The sequence below is a fragment of the Diadema antillarum genome, unplaced genomic scaffold (assembly GCF_040938485.1).
Source record: "Diadema antillarum isolate AM-2024a unplaced genomic scaffold, OU_Dant_1.0 scf00000134, whole genome shotgun sequence".
NCBI lineage: Eukaryota > Metazoa > Echinodermata > Echinoidea > Diadematoida > Diadematidae > Diadema > Diadema antillarum.
The window spans coordinates 3,350,169-3,376,287 of record NW_027271023.1 but is presented as its reverse complement, the minus strand read 5'-3'; the positions used below and the strand labels follow the sequence as shown (position 1 = coordinate 3,376,287).

At 40.0% G+C, this 26,119-nt stretch overlaps 1 protein-coding gene across 1 annotated transcript; it reads right to left on the bottom strand.

Moving 5' to 3' along the window:
- Nucleotides 1-246: 246 nt before the first annotated feature.
- LOC139720917 (cys-loop ligand-gated ion channel-like) lies at nucleotides 247-25,888 on the bottom strand. Its single transcript, XM_071632247.1, has 11 exons — nucleotides 25,799-25,888; nucleotides 22,449-22,612; nucleotides 10,213-10,341; nucleotides 9,433-9,639; nucleotides 8,043-8,142; nucleotides 7,260-7,417; nucleotides 5,945-6,100; nucleotides 3,989-4,162; nucleotides 3,293-3,340; nucleotides 2,949-2,999; nucleotides 247-2,318 (listed from the first exon to the last, which is right to left on the bottom strand). Exons 2-11 carry the CDS (start codon nucleotides 22,581-22,583, stop codon nucleotides 2,256-2,258), a joined length of 1,221 nt encoding a protein of 406 aa, XP_071488348.1. The 5' UTR covers nucleotides 22,584-22,612; nucleotides 25,799-25,888; the 3' UTR covers nucleotides 247-2,255.
- Between the last annotated feature and the right edge of the window lie 231 nt (nucleotides 25,889-26,119).

Here is a 26,119-nt window from a genome sequence, read left to right as displayed (position 1 = left end):
CTTATTTTAGAAAAAAAAAAAAAAACAAGAGGAGCGTTCACATTTCCCGTATACTTCTAAGCACAAAAGCACAATAGACAGCGTTGACATCCGCCATGCAGCTCATTTTCACCCACTTGTGATTTCCACCTAAGAAAAAAAGAAAATCTGGATCTAGACAGTGATCCGGATCATGGCCAAAATTTAGTCATCTGTTCCTTGTGTCTTAAACACTTTTTTTCTACATATATATATATATATATATATATATATATAGACAAAAATCCTTCAAACCCATTCAAGACTTCTTTAGTAATTTTGAACACAGGCAAACAAACGGAAAAACAAACCCCAGAAATGTTGATTTCCTTGAGGTAATTATATCTGATTTATAAATATAAATGGACCTAGAGGTTGTTTGCGAATAAATGAATGAGTGGAAAGGATAGGATATAAATCATTGACACGCATAGACAAATGAAATGTCGTATTTGACATTTTGCCTACAATATCATAAACGGTGAAAGGAAGATAGTATACATGACTTAATATTTGGCCCTTGTAAGTAATTAATTCATATTGAAAGTTACATGCATCAACAGTAAAATTACAAGAAATACTAAAAGTATGGTATAACCTTGCAGATGATAAGGAAGAAAATACTATATGACCTCCTTGGCTTCATCGCCCAGCGAGTTTCAGGTAGTCTACTACAGTACATGTATAGCATTCCATCGCTTCAGCCTCAGCTTACCAGTAATACAGAAACCTTTACTTTGCAGGTCCTACTATAAAACATCAATAAGTGCACTGTGGTAATACCCACACTGATAAAGTTCCCACACAGCTTTGAGTCTTTAGCGAATCTCGATTCTAAACCCAATGGCTTTTACTGCACGAAAATGAAATATCTGAAAAAAGGGAAGAAAGAATATTCTTTGTTTGTTCGTCATACACGCGGAGTTGCCAAAGCGTCTTCTTATTTATTTTTCTTCTTCTTCTTTTTCTTGGAGAAGTGGATGTGAAGAAGGAATAAAAACGGTTTTAGGCATGTGCTTATCAAATCGATCTCGTGTTGTCAGATTTTTCACGACGTTCCTAGAGTCCACTAAAATTCAAAACACAGAGACCTATAGGACTTGATGCAATGATGACGAACGACACATGGGGGCGCCATTTTTCTTTCTCTAGGCTGCGTCTTGGCGAAATCTAAAGCTCCTTGTTATTACAACGCAGGGAAAGAGGAGAACGGTCAACTCGACCGTCGTCTTTAACAACCGTCCGCGTCCCCAATCTAGAAGCTCCCTATTGTCCGCGTTATCAACGGGAATATATGTACATTAAAAAGTAGACAACAAAGCATGTGAAATTTTCCTTCAGCATAATGCGCATATCTGAAAGATTAAAAAGACGTAGCTACTGAGGAAAGCCTATATCTCACTGGACGTGTACATGCACATTTTACATAAACGTTTGAAAGAACGCTTCATGTGAAGGCACAAAATGTTGTTACGTATGACAATGCTTGAAAAAGTAGTCCAAATTCTGTACATGATTTTAAAATTATATAAAAACAGCAAAATGTGCGCTGTTAAGTGATGAAAAAATAGACTTAGTAGTCACTGAATATGATCAGAAATCGCATTCTGGTGAGATTAAAAAAAAAGAATACATTGTACTCAAGCCACGTTTTACAGGCCTACTTGACTTCAAATATCCTTTGGAAGCTGCAGAAATCTATGGAACTATTTTTGTAATCAAATTATTTTCATTTTCACTCATCAGTTTTCCCCGTAGCTATGATGACCGAATTGGGATAGACAAGTGGACACCTCAGCAAGTGACCGGGCATCCTACAGTCTTAATTCCTAGTATCTGTTCGACATTAGTTCGGTTGGAAAGAGAGGCCTTTTCACCAAGTGATCCCCTCATTCAACATTTCCTAGGACGTTTGGAAACCGTCTTTTTTTTTTCTTCTTTCTTTCTTTTTCGTTATGTATAAACGCAAAGTAACAACATTTGTGGATTCAATGAGTTCAGTATAGTTAAGGCAATTTCTTCAGAGAGAGTTTAAAATGCAGTTGGGCGGTTTGAAAGAACAACTACCTTATTAACGGCAAGTAGATAGCACAAACGACTTGTCGTGCAGGCGAATAAATAGCTTAACTTCGTTCTACATCCATGCAAAGGGTTATAGTACTCGTCAACCTGTTCATCCAACTACTACTGTATTGTAGGCTATTTTGAGACTCAATTTGGCGTTTCATCCCATAGGATTATGGCTGTCCCTGCAGCGGCAGGCGTTCTTCTTGCACTCGAGCGCCCTCTGTTGGTGATTGCTGTGGTTAAAAAAAAATGAAGTTGATCAACGACTCGATATCCAAGCTGTACATCGAAAATAATGCTATCACAGGAAGGACACAAAAGACGAATTTTATCTTCTTTTTCTTTTCGTACAAGAAAAAAAAAACATCTTATTCACTTAAATACCCAGGTACAAATAAAAACAAATAAAAGTCATTCAACGTGATATGTAGTATAAAATACAAGATATAATAGCCAACTGCAAAAACTCAATAATTAATGGATTAGATTCCGGCTTATACAGAATATATATATTTTTTGTGACATGTAACCATCTTGAGTTGTTCTTTGCTTGCTTTTATAAATAACAAAATGTGGAGAAGACAGTTTAGATACCATGCACATGGTTTGACAGAAGTAAATACTCGGGTGGGTATAAATATCATAGGGAATATAATGTTTGACGTTTTGGAAACTTTTTTTTTTCAGTAAAATAGAGCTCACAAGCCAAAATAATGCTACGTGCATGTAGACCGATATATGTAAAGCGTACTGATTACAATTAGTTGATTCAAATAGTCATTACATGTGTATCAAACTGTTTGTAAAACTCAGCGTTTCATAATCATACAGCCATATAAACATGATGTTTATGAATATCTTACCTTGTATCGATCACCTTTGCCCTTCCTTGATGATATCTCGTTGCACAGGTCCTGGGCAAAAATGATAACAATAATAATAATAATAATAATAATAATAATAATAATAATAATGATAATAACAATAACAATAACAATAATAATAACGGTGATAGTAATAATAATGACAAAATTCAATTGATGTTGCAAGGTGAACTTTCTTTAACACTCTATTTTATAAAATTCATACAATGCCTTTCCACGACCACGCAAAACACGTATACGACGAAATCTCTAAATTCATTTTTTTAATCAATACATGTACATCCAAATATTTTGGAACTCGAAACAATTCTGAAATTACTTACATTGTATTTGTTTGTTGCCTCCTGCATTTGGTGTCCCACTGTCATTGACTGGAAGCAGATGACAGCGTGAGAAATACAGACAAAAATAATGGTCATTTACATAATGTTGAAACAAAAGTCGTGAAAGTTATTATGGATTGCATAAACAAGCAGTATATATACAGAATATATTTACTCCAGTCTCTGTAGTACGGTATTCCATCCCCAAGATCAAAATCGTGTAACTCTTGTTCTCTACTCGGAAGAATATCTAATTAATGACTTAATTGCAACTGCGTCAAGAAAAAAAACCCACTTACCTTCTTTTATCTGCCCAAGTTTGAATATTGGGAAACCTACATACTCCTAACGCCTTTTCACGGTGTTGGAGGATGGGGTTTTTTTTTCCGGTTTGAAATACTATCCGCTCATCGACAGGAGAATAGGCATGAGTCTATATAGGAAACATGCACGTAGCTTGCTGTAACCGACATTATACCCTGTTTCATGTGGTTTCAGGATAAACATTCTTAATGAGATAACTAAATGCTTGCATCCAATTCAGGTCGATAAACTGGAGAAGCCGTGTCGCAACATATCCTTCCTATATAGATCATACGCTAGCGACAAATGGGGAAGAGTGAGAGAGGGGAAAAATGTGTATTGTTCATTGCCTTTACAATATTATTCAATGATGCTATCAGTGTGAGGACTTACTTTGACACAGGACAGGGCGATGAAGACGATGTTGACAAGCACGGTGACCACACCGAGCACGATCATACACACGTTGTCGAATATCAAAGCGCTGGGGCCAGCGAATGCTGATACCGCAGCGTTCTGGACGACGACCAGACAGAGGAAGACCATGCACCACAGCACGTAGTAGTCCTAGGATTTGGGTGAGGGAGAAAGGGGAAAATAATCACGTAGTCTGTGTAATAGACACGTTACATTCAATGTCTGTTTTATCATTGACATCACACCATGAAGTTACATCAGTTCCTGCAGTTGTCTTCTGTTATAGTAAGGTGTTCTTTATCCAGGGCAGCCTCTTCAGTGTTAACACTGCTCTACCAGAGGGTCTACCATTATTGGTTTCCATGACACACTTTACTCCTGTGGCATTTGCTCTCACGAAATATCTGCACCCTAGGCCAAACATAAATTGAAGGGTTTGTTTGCAAAAACCGATAAGTCCATTTTTGAAGATTTTGAAGTACGATCTCTGTCATAATGTACAAAATAATACCTTTTGAATGATATATTGGTCATTACATATAAAGGTATATTTTTTAAGTTATGGTCAAAAGAAGCAAAAACTTTCTCATTATTCTCTTTATTTTTCTTGACCTTTAATCGCAAATATCTCCATTTGGCAAATATGGACTTATCGGTTTTTGCAAACAAACTCTTCAATTCTACCCAGAAACTTAACTCTAATCCTAATCCTAATCTTAATCCGTACACAAACCTAAATCCCTATCTCAAAGCCTAACTCTAACCCTAAGTATTTGAAAAAAATAAGCCCGGAGCAACTGTCGCAGGAGCAATAGTCGTGTCACCATTATTTTCACCCTGCCGATTCCAGGTATCCAGTTATACACCTGGGTCGAGAGGGACGTGGTTGGTAAAAACATCTTGTCCAAGGACGTAAGCACTGGGTGGGAATCGAACTCGGGTCCTCCGATTAGGAGTCGGGAGTCTTATCTACTTTGCCACAGCACCCCCATCAAGTAATATGGCGATAAGAAGAGTGATATTACTAAAGACGATGACAATGTAGCCATGATAACGACAATCACACTCACCCCCTTTTGTCACATTTTCATTGAGGGCAGCAGACAATTTGTGGCACAGGGCGCAGCCATTCTATGAGCTCATTTTGAGACGGGTGCGTTTATAAGATTTTGCGTGCCTAGAATCACTGTTTTGAAACACTGTTTTGAAACAGTGTTTCAAATCACACTTTCGTCAGGAGAGCGTTTATAAGATTTTTTCTCCGAGCGTGTTGGGGCTCTCGCTCAGACTGTGCCATTGCGCAACTCACTCTGCGCAGTTTTTCCTCAGCAAAAGGTCAAACAGGGTGCGCGCAAGGCATTGTGACGTCACATAAACAGTGTTTGCGATCGCGGTTGCGTTTATAAGATTTTTGAAACACTGATTCTACAGAAACACTGTTTGTAAACGCACTATTTTGTGCGTTTACAAACAGTGTTTCAAAACACTGTTTCAAATCACGGTTAGCGTTTATAAGAATTTTTTTCGAGCTAGAATCACTGTTTGGCCAGAAACAGTGTTTCAAAACACTGTTTCTGGCCAGAAGAAAAATCTTATAAACGCACCCTAATCACATTATGGATGAGTTATATTACACTGTGCTGCCGTAATTGCTATCAGAACCACAGTGCTTCTTCTATTCCTACTGCTGCTGCTACTGCTGCTACTGTTATCATTATCATTCCAATTGCAATATATGTCATGGTGCAGTAAAAAGAGGTATGAACAACAACAACATTTGGAAGAGGAAGATGAAAAGTAGAAAGAAAATTCTCGAGAAACGAAGTTGATAGACGATGAAGAAAGGTATACACATTAGTGAGTTCTTCAGAACTACATACGAAATTGTGATGACAAAGGTAAGAACATCAAACACAAAAATATAAGACTTACGAGGAGCGTCTGGTATGATGTGTTGGGCAGACTCTGGGAGACAACGAATTTGAAAGCCACAGCTGTGAGAAGCAGGGTGAGAGTGACGCTCAGCCGGTCCTCGGGCGCTTCCCGGTCCACGGCGAAGGATGTGAAGGCGAGCGGCGTGATGAGAAACTGAGGATGTGGATTATACGGGCAGAGGGAGGTCATCAGAAATTTGGAAGATGATTACACACTAAAGAAAACAGACACATACTCGGCCTTCCTGTCCAACTCCCATCTCTCTGCGACTTGCTGCCTTATGAATATGCACTCTTAAATGTCCTTTTTGCTGTATCCTCCTTTCTTACTATATTACTCTTTCAGTTCAGTTTAGAGCTACTATACATAGCTCCATGGTTTCACTTATCATGAAAACAAATAATCATATATTCAGTTTCAAGTTTGTTGTCACTTGTGCAAAATACTGAGGTCACTACAACAAACGTAACGATCGTCTCATCAAACTACTAAGAAGGGCAATTAAGAGAAATCAATATAATCGATTTTAAGAATATACGAACACGCATCCCAACGTATCTCAAGGCACACAATTGGATGAGACCGTTATCGATAAGCACTTTACTTGAATGTTTCTAAACGATGTATATAATACCTTATAAGGCTCCCTTATACATTTTTTTTAACTGAGGAAACCTAGCACATACGCACAAAACTTGAACGTCAATTATCATTTAATATCATTTAGCCAAAGAGGGCGAATCAAGGGGTATATGATGAAATATAGCAACGAACATGCAAAAGCAAAACCAGGCAATATTCAACCTATACATAATGCAGGATATCATTCAAGTACCTACGTCGTAAGACCCCCCTAATAATCCCAAGGAAAATGAGCTTGTGTTCTTGATGATTAAAATTATTGGTATCTTGATATTATGACGTTGTGTACGATTTCTTTGGTTTTGCTTTATCTTTAAAACAAAAATAATGCTCTTATTCCTTCACTTTCGACGTCAATACTATCATGATTACATTTGTAACTTTTCACATTGAACACTTTCAGCCCACATGCATTCTTAACTCTCAAATCCTGCCCTATCCTTTCAAGCCTATTCATAAGCACTGCTTAATCATTATGAGACGACCTAATGTTTGAAAAATTACTGTTCACGTTTAGTCGTACATTCTGCTATGCTGGTGCAGTGCGATTATCTTGAATCTGTCGGAATCATTGGCTTGATTTGTGTGAATTGTCAACTTCACATGAGTTTCGCTGCGACTGCACTCTGAAAGCGGTGGATATTGGAACTTAGAGGTGCGCCAAACTTACCATGATCAGGGCTACATTCCACATGTAGTAACTGGGTTTTCTCTTCACGTTCACGGTGATGTTGTAGAGGGGGTACGTGTTGACCGCCCCAGAGCTCATCTTCTCTTCCTCCACTGGGGCTGCATCAACGTGCTTCATCAGCTCCCACTCCTGGCCGCCTGTTCAACCAACATCCGGGCGAGACATGAATGGTGAGTTACCACGGTACACAGTTACACAAACCTTCCAAGTACATGTATAACGAGTGGGATCAAGTACACTGTGCTACTATGGTCATTTGATAACTTGTAATTCAACATTATCTATCAGGGCCTTTCGCTTCATATATTAGTAGAAAATCAGCAAATCAAATATGAAGACATTATAATACCCTTTCGCTTAATACATGTATATTAGCAGAAAATCAGCAATCAAGTAAAAACACAATAGAGATGAAGAAAATTAAAGGCAATGAAGACAAAGATATATTCATAGGACAAAACAGAAGATAATAAAGAGGCAATGGGAGAATGATAGGAAAAGTATAAGAGGGAACGAATGGATGGAAGGAAGAAAGTACCATTTGGAAAGGAAAATGGGTAAAAACTCACGAAGAAGGAGGAGGAGCGGATGTAATAGAGAATGGTAGAAACAAACAGAAAAAACACAGAAGCTAATAATGGGACTCGTGTATGATTGTTCTGTCACCGATTGACAGCAAATAAAAAAAATCTCGTTACTGTATTGGCTCATTCAAGGTAATATGCCTGTGGTGTGCATGGCAGTTATGACTTTTATTCTTACCTGTGAAAGTATCTGTTCTGACGCTGTCCTTCTGAGTCATATCTTTGCTGAACTCGATCACTTTCTTTGGCCAATCCGACATGAGTTTGATCGTCAGATTCTTAAAAAAAAAAAAAAATCGCATCAAGAAAAGAAAAAAGCCTTATGACTTTGAATACCATCTGCACTATAATTAACTTCTCAATTATGAGAGGTATCATTATTCCTTGACTACAGACTAATACACACAGGATGAAACTCATCCTGACTACAAAGAACAGCGAGCTTTTAGATCTGAGACACGAGGGAGCTTAAGATTTTCGCAGACGGGGACGATCAGAGGGAAAAAACAAACAAACATGTTCCGCGCAAGCACACATTTGCTTATTACAATCGACCTCGCGTCGTCTTGAGTTTGGACGGGGGTGGGTTCTTTTTGGGTCCGCTCAAATTCGCAACGCAGAGGACTACTGGACGCAATGACCATAAGGGCGCCATTTTACTTTGTACAGGCTGCGTCCTCGCGTCCTCGCGCAATCTAAATCTACCTTGCAACACAACGTAGGGAGAGACTGGGAGTAGAACGGCTAATAAATGCAATCGTCGTCATAAATGTCCGCCTCCGTCGCAAATCTGAAGCTCCCTACGAATGTTCATCACGCGCCTCCCTGGTTGGATTATGGAAAGATTTTGCTTGTGCATTTGTAGAACACTTTTTCCCCTTCTTCTTTCCTGCATGGTTGCGGCATCTAGCGTTTTCGTTGCAGATCTAGAGCTCATTGAATTGGGCGCCACAAATTGCAATCAGCTGCTCATTCCAAATGCGCATGCGTATACGACATCGCAGGATCTCATTGATACACATGAAAGCAAGGAGAACTTCCTTGGTAACAGTAAGACTGAGCACTAGGTGGATTATAATCTTAGTCATGTACAAGGGCAAGGTCAAGGCAAACGAAATAGTCTCTGTCCACTATTTTCCATTTATGTGTGTGTTGGTTCAAATAAAAACATGTACTCGTTGAACAGATTCAAAACCAATGCTCACACAAAATCTAAAACAAATATGAGCAGTGATAACTTAAAGTAGGTCTATACAATTCTAAGAACGTCCCTTTAGATACCGTATTGAGAACACTACATCCATTATAAAGCGTGATACCGTGTTACAACATTGCTTGTACTTGTACTCTTATCTACATTTGAGGTGTAAGTACTAATACCGTATTGAGAACTGCATCCACTACAAATGTTACAACATTGCTTTGTGTTTGTATTATATCTATAGCATACGGAAAGCTGTTAAAATCTATTCATTTTCAAGTTCAGGATGAAGGCCGCACCTGTTATATGATAAGGATGTGTTTATCAACAAAAGTCACCGATAAATCTATAAGCTCTGCCAACCCACCTGATAGTCGAAAGGGAAGTCGGTCAGCCTCATGACAGACTTGAAGGTGCCTTTCATCCTGATCGATAGCTGAGCGTCGGGAATCGGGTCTGTCTCGTCATCGTACGGCGACTTGAGCCCCACGCGGTGCTTCACCTCGTACTTGTCAATGCTGACGGCGTTGAAGAAATAGATTCGGGGGTCCCAGTGTTCACTCCAGTCTATCTCCTGAAAATAAATAAATGACCAAATTATTATTGATGAGTACACCATGTACAACGCCAATGAATACATAGATGGCGGACAAACAGAAGTCAATGTTATTGTGCCAAGAAACAAGCATAGCAGAAGAAACAATCTTGGAATACATGTATATGATCGAATTGCTATCCCCAGTTACGATTACAGGACGCTGCGAGGCAGCATGCATTCTTTCTTTTAATAATTGATCTATATACGTCTTCAATCTGGTTTCTTTGTCTAAAACACTGGACGACGTAGTGAACGTCACCACGAGAACGGTAAATAGCAACCAAATGACGAGCCCAGACCTTATGCTCAATTATCATATTAGCGCCCCTGTCTAGTGTCATAACCTTCTGGGCAATTACCCCAGACCCTGACCCTGACCCTGACCCTAATCCTTATGCTGAACCTAATCCCAACTCTAACCCTTAACCTATCCGTAATCACAATCTTTACTCTAACCTTATCACAAGCCAGTATTAGCCGGGGGTAATTGCCCTGATACGAACGCCTAACGGTAATGTGACTCGCCAAGAATCCTGCTGTAATACTCACGTCAGCTTTGAGCCCTCTGATGCTTGGTTCCTTCCACTTGATGGTGAGGGCGAGCTCGCAGTTGAATTCCTCCCTCAACGTGTCGATGTCGCCGAGAGTGATGATGTTCACACGGACACGAGCGTACACCTTTTAAGACAGGGCGAGAGGAGAAATCTCATGACCACCTTAGCTAAGACACAAATCAGAGCACTGCAATGGTAATTTTCTTTTAATCATTTCTCCTGAATTGCATTAATGGCATATCAAGCGATAGCAACTATTGTTGTTGTTGTTGTTGCTACTGCTGTTTTCGTTCGCAATATCACGGTACCAATTACAAATGATTTACATTGTAACGTGATACCTACTAGTATTTGAAATCATTTGCACAATTATTGGTGTTTATGGATTCTAACAAACACATAATATTTAAAAAAAAAACAGCAACAAACGAGGATTTATATGAACGTGTCAGTGAAAAGGTGGATTTTTCTAGGACAGAGCTAATCCCATCGCACTTGAATGGCATAACGATATTACATACAGTACAGCTGGTTAGTAGTTCAATGACAGTACATTATAGTATTAGGCCTATTCACACAGTTCGATTAAAATCCAAGATTCTTTCGCGATCACAAAATGGCGCTCCAAACATAAGCTCAATTACAAACAGTGAGTTTATTGCATTTTCGAAACATCGAGCTGATGTGAAAAGGTCTAAATCAGCTCGGCGGTTTTTTTTTTCCCACGGGAAGTCACTAATTGGATCTGTCATCTACATCATATGAGACAGCAGAGGTTGGCCACAAGTAATGCATCCTGGGCTGTACAGTACCTCCAAAGAAAGAAAACTGAAACAGGCTACACGTCTTGATCGCGTGGTTTGCTCGGGTATCGGCACTGTTTTTTCGTTTGTTTTGCTGCCATCTACTGTTTAAACACGTACATTGTACAGCCTACCATGAATGGGTGCTTTACACAGAACTCTGTGGCCGCGCTTGCAATGCAATTATCAAATAATATTGAAAACAACATGAATGGCAATAGTTGACAAAAATAAGAATATCTACAACATGATTCATCCAATTCCTAAGAATGGTAATAATGAATGACAAAAAGATATAAAGGGAACCTCAAGAGGATTATCAGGTTGATTAAAGATAATTTCATAAGGACGAAAAAAAAAACCACCTTTCAGTAAAATGTACATGTCCTAAAGTACAATCAATGTTTGTATGAACTAGAGTCAAGTGGGAAATCATGTTGAAAGTTATGTGCCTGTAAATGCATGTAGTTAACCTTAATTTTGAAAGATGAGTGTTTAAAATGAGATGCAAAAGGTTTAGAAATTACATGCAGTGTTTAAAACATTTCGTTGTGGGTATCAAAGTAACAGATTCCCCCCCCCCCCCCCTCTTCATTTTCGCCCTGAAAGCTACGAGGGCGTGTGTGCTTGTGCGAGTGTGGGTGGGGCGGGTCGAGTGTGAATGATGAGCTCCTAATGTAAGTGGGTGCCGGTGTGTCTCGTTTGCATATTTGTGGTACAAGCATGGAGTAGGTTCATGGTACAAATACGACCAGCCATAAAATGAAAAGCCATTCTGAATTGTGGTATAATGGAATCAGATTCTGAAAAAAAAAAAAGTTAATGGTGTGGGCGCAATTTTGACCCGGATAAAGTAATGCGTCAACATCATATCTATTAACAGAGCGATTTTCTGTGATATAGTTTTGTTACATCTGGGAGTCAACCCGTTTCAAATAACACTTTTTGAGTAGTCATCTCATCGTCAGGATCGTAACCAACTCATATCAAATTAAAGATGAACTTTGAAATCGAAAACAAAGCGATAATGCGTCCTCTCCATCCAGATAACCTCTCCCAAAGGCCCTGCAAACAAAATGTCTCTGGTATTGTTATCGGACCTGAGTAAAGTGCAGTAGGCCCCATAAGACTGACGTGTGTTTTCAAAATTAAGTCTCTGAATATTACACATTGTATTCCTTGAAAAAGAGAAAAATAAAGGGTACACGAAAGAAAGGCCAGACAATGGAATGTATAAAAGTACCCAAGAGCAGTACATTGTAGTGATTTTGTGTCAAACCTACAATAAATTGTGTACATAGCTGAACAGTGCCCGAACTGATGGGATGAGTTTAGCATGGAAACCGTCTCGGCGTCCTCTGCCAAGTTGAGATGCTCCCTATTAATTTCATGGTCAATGTTACGTAACACTATTATTTTACCCGGTAATCACTCATTTCCCTCGTGGGGGAAAAAACAGATCCCCAAGCCTCACATGCCCTCCATCATCTTACACTCACCGTGGAGCCACATACACTCAGACAAACAAGGGTAAAATATTATCGTGTATTTAACTTCCGAAGATTATGGTTTGTGTGTGTGTGTGTGTGTGTGTGTGCACAAAAGTGCTATCGTTTTAATCATTACAGATATTATTTTATATTCCATTTTCGTGCTACTGACATTCATTCAAGCAATTATCTTTTTATGCTTTCTGTTAGAGCTCGGTAAAAATGCTTGATGATGTCCTTTGAATTGACTCATTGTTGAATTCTTTAATGTTTTCATTTTCTCATTCAATATAGTGTGCCATCATGAATTGGTATAGAGTTCCCTCCTTTGCCGGAGGCGGATCCAGGATTTCTGTAAAGGGGGGGGGGCGTGACTAATATTTCTGGTGCCACTTCCGGGTTTCATTTCATTTTTTTCTTTTTATTTCTTTTGTTTTTAACGAAAAATAAAGGGGGTTGCGCCCCCCTCTGGATCCGCCACTATTTGCACAGAGCGAGTGGAACATGGACTCAACGTGACTTTCAAAATAATCAACTTTTAATCGAATTGTCTGATTTGATTGCTCCAATTTTTCTTCTTGCGTTTGTTGAATCCAGATAAACATTTTAAGAACACTTTCTCTTTCAATCATACACTGAAACTTTCTCTGAGGACGATACAAGTCTATTAACGTATGACTGACGTCATTATGCGGGGAATTTGATGGTAATTTTCAAGGAGATAATACCATCACATTGCCCGACGTAGAATTGGTGACAGTTCATGAATACAATTATATTAAATCAAATCATGATCGGAAAATCAATCAGAAAAAAAAAAATCTCCATTTGTTTTCAGTTGCCTTCATTTCGCACAGAGGTAGAACTTAAAATTGAAGAGTTTTATCGCAAGATGAGTTAACCTCATTCTTGTTAAGTTGAGATATTTGTGATTGGCTGCTAAAAAAAGAAAATAATTAGAAAATACCGGATATCTTTAATCATAACTTCTGGAATATTCCTTTTTATGTCACAAGTGAGGTATTACTGGAAAGGTTTAATTTTGCTCTATCTGATGACGGACTTACTTTTAAATGTTTAAAAATGGCGCTTAGCTCATTTTGCAATATGCGACCTGTTGTAACTTCACGATAATTAGATACTGACAACCGTCATAGCACACAATAATTATACACACACGTCCAGTACTAAACGCAAAGATTGCATCATATGAATCTTGCATGATTCTGACAATCGCGTCATGTGGAGAGTCCATTATTCTATTTTCCTATTTACCCAAGTTTGTTTGATGATATGGGAAATTATCCATGACATTCGACACTATATAATATGATAATAACCGGGGCTATTTAATGTGCAGTCTCAATAAAGAGCTTAATGTTCATTTTATGATCTCCACTTCCGATAAATACCAGCAGTCTCTGATAATGACTGTCATAATATCGTTCATGTGATCTTGTGATAGCTCCACGTCATTTATCGTTGTCAGTATTGACTACGTGCATTCCCTTTGTTTCATTCCGATTAGAGATACACATGATCGCCTTCTCGTATTCTTTGTTTAACTTTCATCCCCATCGAGTTGCCAATTTTGCAAACATTATCTGTTTCAATGGCTTAAGAAGAAAGAGACCGACCACTCTCCCCCCCCCCCCAAAAAAAGAGGTAAAATTAATAAATAGATAAATAAATAGATAAATAAATAGATAAATAAATAAATAAATAAATAAAATAAATAGATAGATAAATAAATGAATAAATGAATAAATAGAGAGATAAATAAATAAATAAATAGATAGATAAATAAATAAATAAATAAATAAATAAAGGCTTATCACAATTGCACAACTTCCTGGTAATAATCCAGGATTCTCGAGCAATATCACTCGAGGCAGAGGAAATTAGTCATTAACGAACATTGCTACTTAAATGAGAAAGACAAACATAATCATCTACACTTACATAAAAAGGGAGGAATGTATTTACATGTCTCATTATCTAAGCTCAATCCTAGCCAACCTCACAAAAAAGCAAAAACAAAAAACAAAAACAGAAAACGTGTCTGCATGCAGCCAAACCCGAAGAACTAGATTCGTGTAGGTGTATATCTTTCCCCCTCCCAATCACACTGACTAAGAAGTATACGTCACACTATTCCAAATTCCGCATTTGCTTCCTTTATTTACATTGTACATTGTACAATGTAGGCGAACAACCGGATTCAGCAAAGTGCGGCACAATCATCTAAGCAGGAAAGCTATCATAATCTGTCAACTTAGATGGGGGTTATCTGAAAAGGCGAACTACTTTATTCATATCTCCCGTTCTCTTTCTTCGCTTGTTTGGTGCTTTTGTTACATAACTACGTCGTGTTTACATCATCCCGTTTGGAGACTATAAGTGAGGGTCATTGTTACAACAGATTGACAACTTGCCCTTCGTCGAGGTAAAGGTTCTTGTTAAATGGCTTTCCCTTCTCTATCTCTCTCTCCTTTTATTTGTCATTTGTTTGTTTGATTGTTATTTTGCTAGCTTGTTTTTGTGGTAGTGATGCGGATGACATAAGATTGTGAGATTCTGGGGACTAATGCTGTGTAGCAAACGTGGTACGCTTAAAGATAGTAGTGCCGGAAAAGAACAATTGGCTTTATAATATACTGCAAGAATAACTTGGTAAGAACGAGAAGAAGAAGAAGAAGAAGAAGAAGAAGAAGAAGAAGAAGAAGAAGAAGAAGAAGAAGACTTTTTTTTTTTTGACTTTTCAAAATGGTACTTTATTTACATCACTCTTGCACATTATTCACACAGTGAATATAGTGTTTACATACAAATTATTTTAAAAGAGGGGGTACATTCGCCCTCGACATTTTCTTTTTTTTTTTTTTGCATTTTAATACACCACGTGTGGTTCACAATTTCCATGGGGTAAAGTCGAGGTGTTAAGGCAAATCAAATGAAGTATAACAGTATTTAGCAGTCGGCATGATTACATTGTCATGACAACTAAAGGAGGTTTTACAACATTGTTGCAGTCAGCTTGTTAGCAGAAAGTTCGTAACTATGATATTGAGAACTAATTGTTGTTTTCAGTGGGTATATATGCATGATTAACTCAGATATCCTTATTTGGCCAGGTTATGGCGTACATGCTGTGGTGACAGCGGATGGTATATAAACGTCGCAAAGTACTGTGCGGCGTAATATGGGGAGCAATAAGCTCTACACCGAAAAAGAAGAAAACGTTATGGCTTTTCAAAAAAATTGCTTTGTTTACATCATGCTTGCAAGCTATTCACATTGATACATATTATGATGTGTACATACAAGTCAAAACAATTGATGACTGTGCTTACAGTCAGCATGATGATTTCTCATAACGAGCTAAGAGTGACACAGAAGGCAATAATTTTTGCACTTTTTTTTTGCATTTTTGCATTTTTGCATTTTTGCGCACTTTTCACATGGTGAATGCGGTGTAAACATACAAATCAACAAAAAGGGGGAAACATATTCGCCCTCGACATTTTCATTTCTATGTTTTTTTCTTTTCTTTTCTTTTTTTTTTGACATTTAATACATCACGGGTGATTTTACAATTTCCATGCGGTAGAATCGAGGTGTTGAATACAAATCAGGGGATTCAGTCGGTGGTAAATGGAAATGAACAGACTCTGTGTAACTGTCGGGTCTAACACTATAATCGAGGACTGCGTTTGCAGTCGGCATGATTGCATTATTATAACAACTAAAAGAGGTTTTTACAAGGTGCAGCCAGCTTGTAAGCAGAATGCTCGTGACAATATTAAGGATAATTAGCTGTTTTCAGCGGGTGTACATGAAAAACTCAAATGTGCTTGTTTTGCCAGGTTATGGCGTATCTATGCTGTGTTAGCAGCGGATAATATATAAACATAGCAAAACATTGTGCCGCGTTATGGGGAGGCAGTGAGCTCTACACCGAAGAAAGGAAAAACTTTGTGGCTTTTGAAAAAGACACTTTGTTTACATCACACTTACATACTATTCACATTGGTACATGTTATGATACAAGGCGAACAATATGACTGTGCTTACAGTCAGCATGAAGAACTCGCATACTTTCGCTTAAGGTGTATTGAGCCAAGAGTGACACAAAAGCAAATGGAGGTCATAATGTTGACAGTAATATCAATTATTATATCAACCATGTGATGTTTTCCCCGTGCATCGTGAAGAGTGAGTTGTTATGACACCATCGTTTTGTGAAGGTGCTCGTGTTGTTCTGTAGCTTATAAAATTCATATTCAAGAGTGATCCTGTTCTTTATCTTGGTTGTCCAAAAGGGGATCGGGTCTAGGAACCGAGAGGTACGATAGAGCCAATAGAGGGTGCTCTTTAGGCTGATGATTAGGTAATTGGATAGACACACGGCTTCCCTGCTTCGACCCCGCGCGTGTGGGACCAGTGTCCAGTAGAGGTCGAAGTCGAGCTTAATCGTAGGTAGGAGACGCGATAGCAGGTTGTGGAGAAGGTCCAAAACAGGTTGTATGGCCTCGCAGGTGAGGAACAGGTGAAGAATGGTCCCCCTTTCGTCGCACCATCCACACATCGGCGAAATGTCAGGGTTGAAGTGGTGGAGGACTGTGAGTGGTGGCAGGACATTGTGCAACAGTTTATACTGTGTATCTCCATCTCGTTTGGAGGAGGGGGGACAATGAATGTCAGACCAGTGAATTGTCTTTGTTGGTGACAGCACGCCGTTTTCGTGCCAGGCTGTTGAGGTGAAAGACGGCAAAGAGTTCACTGATTTGTTCAGGATGCGGTATATGGAACGGGTGGGCGTGATGAGGAGGTTTCGATTGTCACTGGTTCTGGCCGGAAGGGGGGAAACAATGCCTGCGGAGATGTGATGGGGGGATGTGTGGATGACCGAAGTCCGTCAATGGTGAAGAGGGCAGGGAAGTGTTCGATGAGAGATTCGTGTAGATGGGAAAGTTCGTGATCAAGAAGGCGGAGTGAAGATCGTCGCAGAAGTAGGGGAAGCTTGATGTCACTGGCTGGGAGCCACTTGCCATGGGTTGGGTTGATGAGATCTTTGACGAGTTTGGTACCACTTGCGAAGAGTCTGGCGGGGAAAGCCGTGTGACCTACTACTGAACTTGGAATTAATAGGGGATGGTTCAGGGGTGTATTCATCACATGGTTGAAGGAGAGGGACGACGCTTCAATATGAGCTCCGGATATTCTCCAAGCACTAAGTAGTTCAGCATGAAAGGGTGACAAGCTATGATAGTGTTTTGGTTCTAGGTCAGTGAGAAAAAGTTGAGAGTCTAGTTTGAGATTCTTGTACTTTTGGAGATTGTGTGAGCACATTTTGTACGCGGGGTGAGGAAAGAGGTTCAGAAACCGTTGGACAAAACTAAGGCGAAAGGTAAAAATTCGTGCTTGGAGACAAGCTAGACCAAGTCCACCTTTTTCACATTCCTGAAACAAGGTTTGTTTCTTTAACAGATGTCTTTTGTTACACCAGATAAAATTGACAAGCATGTCTTGTAATTCAGACAGAACACGCTGGGGTGGTGAAAGAATAGCGAGACAATGGAATGTTTTGGAGGCAGCTAGTTGATTGGCAACTAAGGTTCTGCCTTTGAGGGAGAGACTTTTGGAGAGTGAACTCCAACGAGACAGAGTTTTACTTAGTTTTTCCTTGCATTTAATCCAGTTACAATTTATGTGTTTGTTGTTACTACCTAAGTGTACTCCGAGGATGACAAGCCCCTCATTACTCCATTTAAATCCGAGGGGCTTGTCGCTACGATTTGCCCATTGGCCAAGCCACAGTCCCTGTGACTTGTCATAGTTAAGACATGCTGCGGATGACTTACTGAATATGCAATACACATCATGAATAATATCAAAGGCAGTGTCAGTGGTAACAAAGATTGATATATCGTCAGCGTACGCTGACACTGAAACACACGTGCTGGTGTTGGGTAATAAAAAGCTATGGCCATTGAGTCTGTGCCTGAGTGTGTGAAGAAAGGGTTCGATGGCAATGGAGTACAGAAGGCCGGATAATGGGCAGCCTTGTCGGATCCCCTTTTGTAGGGAAAACGGTGCGGTGAGGGACCCGTGCACTTTGACCATGCCTTCGGCGTTTTCGTACAAGAGTTTGATACAAGAGATAAATGAGTCGCCGATACCCATGGCTTTCATGGTGTTAAAAAGAAAGACATGACTCACATTATCAAATGCTTTCTTTTGATCAAGATTAACAATTGCGAGTCGAGTATTGTTATAATTGGCATAATTAATTACATCTCGGGTTAGGTGTAAGTTATCATGTATGGTGCGGCCCGGTACACAATAGGTTTGATCTTCATGAATAATTTCATCAACACACAGTTTTAGTCTGTTAGCAAGTACTTTGGCAAATATCTTATAGTCTGTATTTAGAAGAGATACAGGACGCCAATTGGCGATATCTGCTAGATCTCCCTTCTTTGGGATGAGAGTGATTACAGCTCTTCGGAAGGATGGTGGTAAACTTCCGGAGGCTATTGCGTATTGTAGAACTTCAATGTAGTCGTTTCGGAGAGTGGGCCAGAAGGTTTGAAAGAACTCGGATGTCAGGCCGTCAAGGCCAGGGGACTTATTTTTTCCGAGTTGTGAAACAGCTGTGGTAATTTCGTCAGGCGTGAAGGGGGTGTCGAGATTTTTTGAGTCTTCAGCATTGAGTTTTGGTAGATCAGACGATATAGTCTTAAAAGAGTTCTGATCAGTGTCGACACGTTTATAAAGCCTTTCATAAAAATCATGTACATGGGCTTTTATATCACTTTGATTTTCAGTGATAATGCCTGTGGGGAGTCTGATTCTGTTGATTGTTTTGGAGGAAGAGTTTATTTTTTCAAGGTTAAAGAAGAATGAGGAGCTCGTGTCTACTTCGTTTGCGAGTTTAAATCTCGATCTGACAAGGGCTCCTCTGGCCTGGTTCATAAGTAATGAGTTAGATTCATTCCTTTGTTCAGCGAGGGCTTGTTGGAGGTCAGGTGGCATATTTGATTCAGCCTGGAGAGATTTGATTTTTTTGTTTATAGTAATCAGAGCTTCTCTCTTTTCAGATGCAAGTTTGGAGCTATACATTTGCGTGAGTGATTTAATATGTATTTTTCCGAAGTCCCACCATAGGGAGACATTGGGAAAACTACTCTTTTCACTTCGCCAGTTGGACCAGAATTGTATGATGGTGTTTCGATATTCTTGATCTTCAAGGAGGGTGTTATTAAAATACCAAATATTCTTGGTTCTTTTTTGTGAAGAGGGGGGTTTTATTTTCAGGATGACAGCAGAATGGTCTGACAGAGCGCAGGGAACAATAGAGCATGAATGTATGGATGGCATTAGGTTGAAAGGTGTGTAAAAGCGATCTAGTCTAGCTTTCGAAGCGCGGTTAGTGATGCTGGGGTTGTTTCTCTGCCAGGAGTACTCCTGGTCGAGGGGATGTAATCTACGCCAGACATCACAAAAGTGGTTGCTCTCTAGGACGTGTTTAAGAGAGTCAGATATTTTGCGTCTGTGCTCTTGTGATGTACAGAAACGGTCTAATAAGGGATTTGGAGTGCTGTTAAAATCTCCTCCAATTATAATTACACCGTCTTCATGTTGTGTTAGGTCAACGGAGAGACGGCGGATAGCTTCCAATGCAAATTTGTCGTCTTGAGGTATCAATACATTGTATAAATGATAAAGAGTATCGTTAGACTCGGCTTTAACATACAAGATGTGGTCTTCAAAGACACATACAGAGTCTACAACATTAACAGTGTGTTTTAGAAGGGTCGCTACTCCTGAGCCTCGAGTACGACTGGGGGTGCACACCGGGGTGTACAATGGCCATACATTCCAGCAGGGGGAGTTTTGAGGTAAATCGTTGATTTCTTGAAGAAATACGATGTCAGGACTACAGGCAATGTTTTCAATGTATGAGCTAATGGAAGCATTCTTCAGTGGTGAAGAGCAGCCCCCAGAGTTTAGGGTGAGCAATGACAGCGTCATAAGGTAACGCAGAAAAGCATGTAGGGCTCTATCCATAGCTAATGTGTTTACATGCAATCGTCTAATTTGTTGATTAATTTACTTATTCGCTGCTGTGTGCTCTTTTTAAAGAGCGGACTGTTCCTGAGTGGTCTTAGTTGACGAACAAGTCCAGGGATGTTTGGGGTGAACTTCCTGGCTATTTCGAGGGGTTTTTTGCGGGACTTAACCACTTTCAGGAAGTGAATGAGTTGTTTGTCAGAGAGGGGTCCTTGGCTCGAGGGGAAGGATGATGCCCAATCAACGGATTCGTCATCGGATGTCTGTGCATCTTCCCACATAGTTGCATCGGTGATGCTGCTATCCTGAACAGAGACAGGGGAGGAAGGGATTGGGGAGGGTGGGTTTGACGTTAGTGTGGGAGTAGATGGACTTGGGGTCACGGGGGTGGGAAGTGTTGGTGTCGCCCGCCCGGGGGTAGGGGGTCCCGAGGAGGCGGGGTTGGAGGATTTTGTGGGGGTGGGAGTGGGGTTTGAACTTGTGGGAGAGGAGGCTTTTTTCATGAGTTTGCGTGGAGGGGTTCGAGATTCAAGTACAGTGAGCTGGGATGTTTCCACAGCTGAGTTTGGTGGGTCTTGTTTCCTTTTAGATACGACGTCAGAAAACAGCCTAACCGGTCTAGGGGGTGAGCCCCAGACTGATGAACACGAGGGGGCGTCACGGTGAGGGGATTTGTTACTGTCATCAGGGGGCGGGGCAGTGTCGTTTAGTTGGCGGGTAGGGGAGTTTTCTTTTTGGGTGTGTGGCGATTCAGTGGGGGTGGGGTCATGGTTGGCATTTGATGGGCCAGCACCGTGGGTAGGGGTTTTTGGAGGGGCAGTGGTGGGGTCGGGGTGCTGGTTTACTGATTTTTTTGGGGGATGTTTGGGGTCCGATTTCCCTTTCCCGATGGGGTCTTGATTTGCGACTTTCTTGCACGCCCGGCTCACGTGACCAAGCTCGCCGCATTCAAAGCACCTTACAGAGTCAGTAGACACGAAGACGCGGTAGGTCCCCCCATTGTAGCTTATGTTCAGATGGTCAGGTGGTGTTACATTGGGCAGAATCATGACTTGGACTTGGCGTCTAAAAGACATGATGTGGGAGAAGTTTTTGTCTTTGAAGCCAAGGGGGATGGGTCTGATTGGGGACACCACTTTGCAAAAGGTTGAGATATGCTTTGACAGAACATGATTTGGGATTTCTGGGTACACATTAGAGAGTGTAAGCTTGGTTGTGGGCAGTGCCAAGGGGTTAATCTGTATGAACGTGTTTTGGTATGTCAACCCGCTGTTGACTGCTTCCAGAACAGCTTGTCGTGATTTCAGGTAAACAGCAATGCGCTGATTGCTTATTCGTGATGCAGAGATAATAGATTCGGCAGAGGTAGTCAATGAGAGAGCTTTCACATACTCATGAATTGAAACATCTGGCATGGCAGCGAAATAGATTCCATTGTCCCTGCTCACGGAGCTGAAGGGCTCCGTTCGCGTAGCGGGAGCATTGGAGGCAGCTGGTGCGGGCTGCGAGGTACTAGTCCCCGGCTGGTCCCGGGGGACCTGTGCAGCCTCGCTGGCCATAATGGCCGCGTACACAAGTCAAGAAATTCTAGATGAAAAACCCTTTTATATACAACAAATACACATATATTTTGTGGGTGGACTTGGTCTAGGTACTGCTACGAAACCGTCTCTCACATATATGAGAGTTGTAATCAGGTGACCAAGTGGTCAGAGCGTGAAAATTTTGAACTTACAGGAGCTCGTGAAAGGTGCGTCCTTCTCCAAGAAGAAGAAGAAGAAGAAGAAGAAGAGGAAGAAGAAGAAGAAGAACTTCTTCAACTTCTAGAATATAAATTCTTCTACAGAATTTGATTGCCTCACCTTCTGGTCATCGCTTCGCTTTTTGTGAACCACCTTATTTGGCTGATCCCTCCCGTTTTCCTCGATCTTCTCCAAACACTTCTCCATCCTCAACATGGACGACATCACCTCCTCCATGGTTACCGTCGGCGCCATCTTGCCTATAGATAGTCTCTATCGAAGATCTATGCAAAGACACAAATAAATATTTACTTACATTACTATATCACCACAAATCAACTCGACTTGGGGTTTTCCCCTTCTCAATACGCTCACTGTCTGCGTGCAATGCTTATAGATCTAAGTTGTAGTTTCACTTCGCTAATTTTTGTTATCATTATTGCTATTATTACGAAAACAACATCAAAGTTAAAATTTTGTTCGAGCAAATAAGTGTACGGCATGCGCATTCTACCTTGTTCATACTTCATTGTGTGACGTATACACTATAACTTAGTCTTCTTGATGACTCACTCATTTTATTTTGTATGATTAGCTCGATACAACGAGAAAGTAAACAAAGTCCTCCCCGGCCCCTTCAGACCATCCAACACTACTCCTACGCGAGCTCAATAACATACATGTACGTAGTACATGTAGTATACAAGTAAGAAAAGGCAATTTCTTGTCAGACTATACACCGAAAATGTTTGATGATTTCAAGAAATTATAAAATCTACGTTCAACTGAACAAGTGACATTGCTTTGCAAACGTAGATACATGTCGTGTCTCACAAGTCAGTAATTGGTGGGAGTCACGTACATAGGCCTTGAATACATAGGTTATAAAATTCCTTCACAGCAGAAACATACCGAGCGTAAGGTCCAGAGACAGGGAAAAAACCGAAATGAAAAGAAAATCGGACGGGAATTCAAGTGTGTCATTACATATAGCATTCGACGTGTTCAGAATTTTTCGCATGTCAAGTTACAAGTATGTACCTACTATAAATGAGACTTTATTTGCGGTTCACGAGTCAGATTCAGATTGATAAAAGCTGAATTTCATTTCAGTTCATTTCATTTCGTTTTAGTTTTAGTGTTCCGCAATCTAATCCGTGTATTATTTTGCTTTGACCATGAGCAACAATTCAATAAAACCTTACTCTCCATGACGGGCGTATATTGGTCAATTCATTCACAGACTGTAGAATCCATTATCTAACAAGCGCTGGGTATATCAAAAAGTCACTACATTAATATTGATGCGGGGGCATCTATCTCGAATCCTATCATTCTCTGCGTGTGTGGAGGTGTGGGTGTGCTGAGCACTGCATATTGGCACGTGCAAACAGAAAGTAAAACCAAAGGCAAACAACACAGTTTACATTTACTGTATGCTTATAATTTTCTACACTAAACTGCCTCACACCACCAACATTCAGAGAGAACATCCTATAGGGTATTTTGTTTAACTTGAGCACAGCTTATAAAAAATTGAGAGCTGGTTTCTTGCATGTATACAGTTCATGTACATGTATTTCATATTGATCAGTGAAATCAACACAATTCAGAAGGATGGCTCAGAAATGCATTCAACCATGATTAGACTATCAATGCTACAAAATTTACTTACGGCTTTCGTGATATGGAAGTTTTCGATACCAATTACCCGACTTTCCAAAATGCTCAGTATATGTACGTATCTTCATGAATTTCTTCTCTATCTCTACATAATGCATCATCGTTAGAGCCTATAATAGTCTACCATAATAGGCATAAAATTGCAGATAGAGTACCTACACTATGTGTGTACGGCTGTATGCTGCATGATATAGGAGCTAGTTTTACACAATCCACGTGGACATTACAGTGTATCATGAAGTGATGAACAACGCACTTGTATGTTTTATACAATTATTATGTCCTGACCTTTGATTTCATCCTTTTCACAGTCTTTAATTCTTTACCAAACAAATGACTGCCGTAGACCTTATCATTATAATTATACCTACTCTCTAAAAAAAGATCGAGTGAAAATAGTCACTCTTGAAGGAGTGAATAACAGAAAAGAGTGAATTTAGAGTGAAATTGGAGTGAATTTTGAGTGAAAATGTTCATTTTCACTCATTTTGGAGTGACCTCAGGGATCACTCGAAGATTTTGGAGCGATCCCTGAGGTCACTCGAAAACGAGTGAAAATGAAAATTTTCACTCAAAATTCACTCCAATTTCACTCTAAATTCACTCTTTTCTGTTATTCACTCCTTCAAGAGTGAATATTTTCACTCGATCTTTTTTAGAGAGTAGACCTGCAGTCTGCTATAGACACATAAAAGCTTGATGGGATGATGTAAAAGGTCAAAATTTTCCACAAGTCTACTGTTCAATTTCAGTGGGCAAAGCCTGTATCTATAAAGCGTATTACATTTCTTTAGCACGCTGCTGACAAGCATTGCTTGGTACACTTGACTACTATAATTTTCTGTGCTGTTCTTACACAGTCTAAAAATGCATAGTCAGGAGTCTAAATGTACATATAACATGTACAGTGTGTTGTTGTCTTTCGTAGCACGAAAACCTACAACTAAACGTATATTTCTTCGTGCCGATAGTAGGCCTATATAGTATATATATACCGTACGTTGAGCTTGAGGTCATTTTGCTCCGTTTGAGGTCTATCACACTAATTGCAATATGATACATGTACAATGTATATGTATTCACTTCCCTGTTGACTAAATTATTCCGCAAAATCACAAAATAATGGAATGATTTTGCTAGCATTAAACATTACAAAACAGGACTATTTTTACAAAATCAAATGAATCAGACAATGAAGAATGCAGTGTGGCTATATGTTATACTCTCATTGCTCCAGCATTCGGATTTCCAGATCATCAGCCTGAATTATATAGAGAGACATTCTTCGACAAAATATTTATGATTGTCGTCTCTATACAAGTGACAGTCGAAATGACACGCATTTATGGACAATCATGCATGTGACAAGAAGCAGTGAACAAATATCTTTCACTTTCGCATATTATATTTCAGGCACGTCCTGCGATACTGCTGTCACTCCACTACAAATAGCTTTAGTATACTCGAGTTTACCGTGCGACAGCGCCCAGGCGTTATTTCAATCTGTGTACGCCCTGTGCACGCCCTGTGTATACGACCTTCGTTCGAAGAGACTCGGTATAACACTGGGATGGATGGATATACGTAGCATATGAGTGGTATCCAAGCGATAAACATCGCGATATCGTATGATGTGGGCCATCGCTCGTATCTACAAGCAGAAATCAAAATAAGTAGGAAACTGGCATATGGATACGATGTAATTTATCGCCCCATAGTTACAACAAGGCTCGAAATACTTACATGTTATTATGAGAAGACAGAGAAGAACCGTTAACAATAGTTACCTTCGTCTCCCCTCGACACATGAATCAACGCACGGAGTACACGACTTGCGTACACTGTTATTATGCGTGAAAGTCGCTTGCGCTAGATCCCGAACAGTCAATCATTGACTAACAAGCTGTGTAAAGTACACTTGACGCCTGGGTGCACCTTTTCACATCAATCAGCATTGACAGAAGAAAGAAATATACTAGTACCATGGAGGTAGAAAGAGGAGCTACCTCCATGCTAGCACTCAGGGAGGTGGAAAGAGACTCTCCTTCTTATACGCAAGAATGAGAAAACGTACGAAACTGCGTGGAGGAGAAACGGATAGTAGAATA

What these genes read in the sequence shown, in the direction of transcription:
- LOC139720917 (XM_071632247.1), bottom strand. Translation starts at nt 22,583, where the DNA reads ATGGCGCCGACGGTAACCATGGAGGAGGTGATGTCGTCCATGTTGAGG. An exon ending in AGCGAAGCGATGACCAGAAG is followed by an intron (nt 10,342 to 22,448) that starts GTGAGGCAATCA and finishes CTGTCTTAAAAG; the next exon opens with GTGTACGCTCGTGTCCGTGT. An exon ending in TCAGAGGGCTCAAAGCTGAC is followed by an intron (nt 9,640 to 10,212) that starts GTGAGTATTACA and finishes ATTTATTTTCAG; the next exon opens with GAGATAGACTGGAGTGAACA.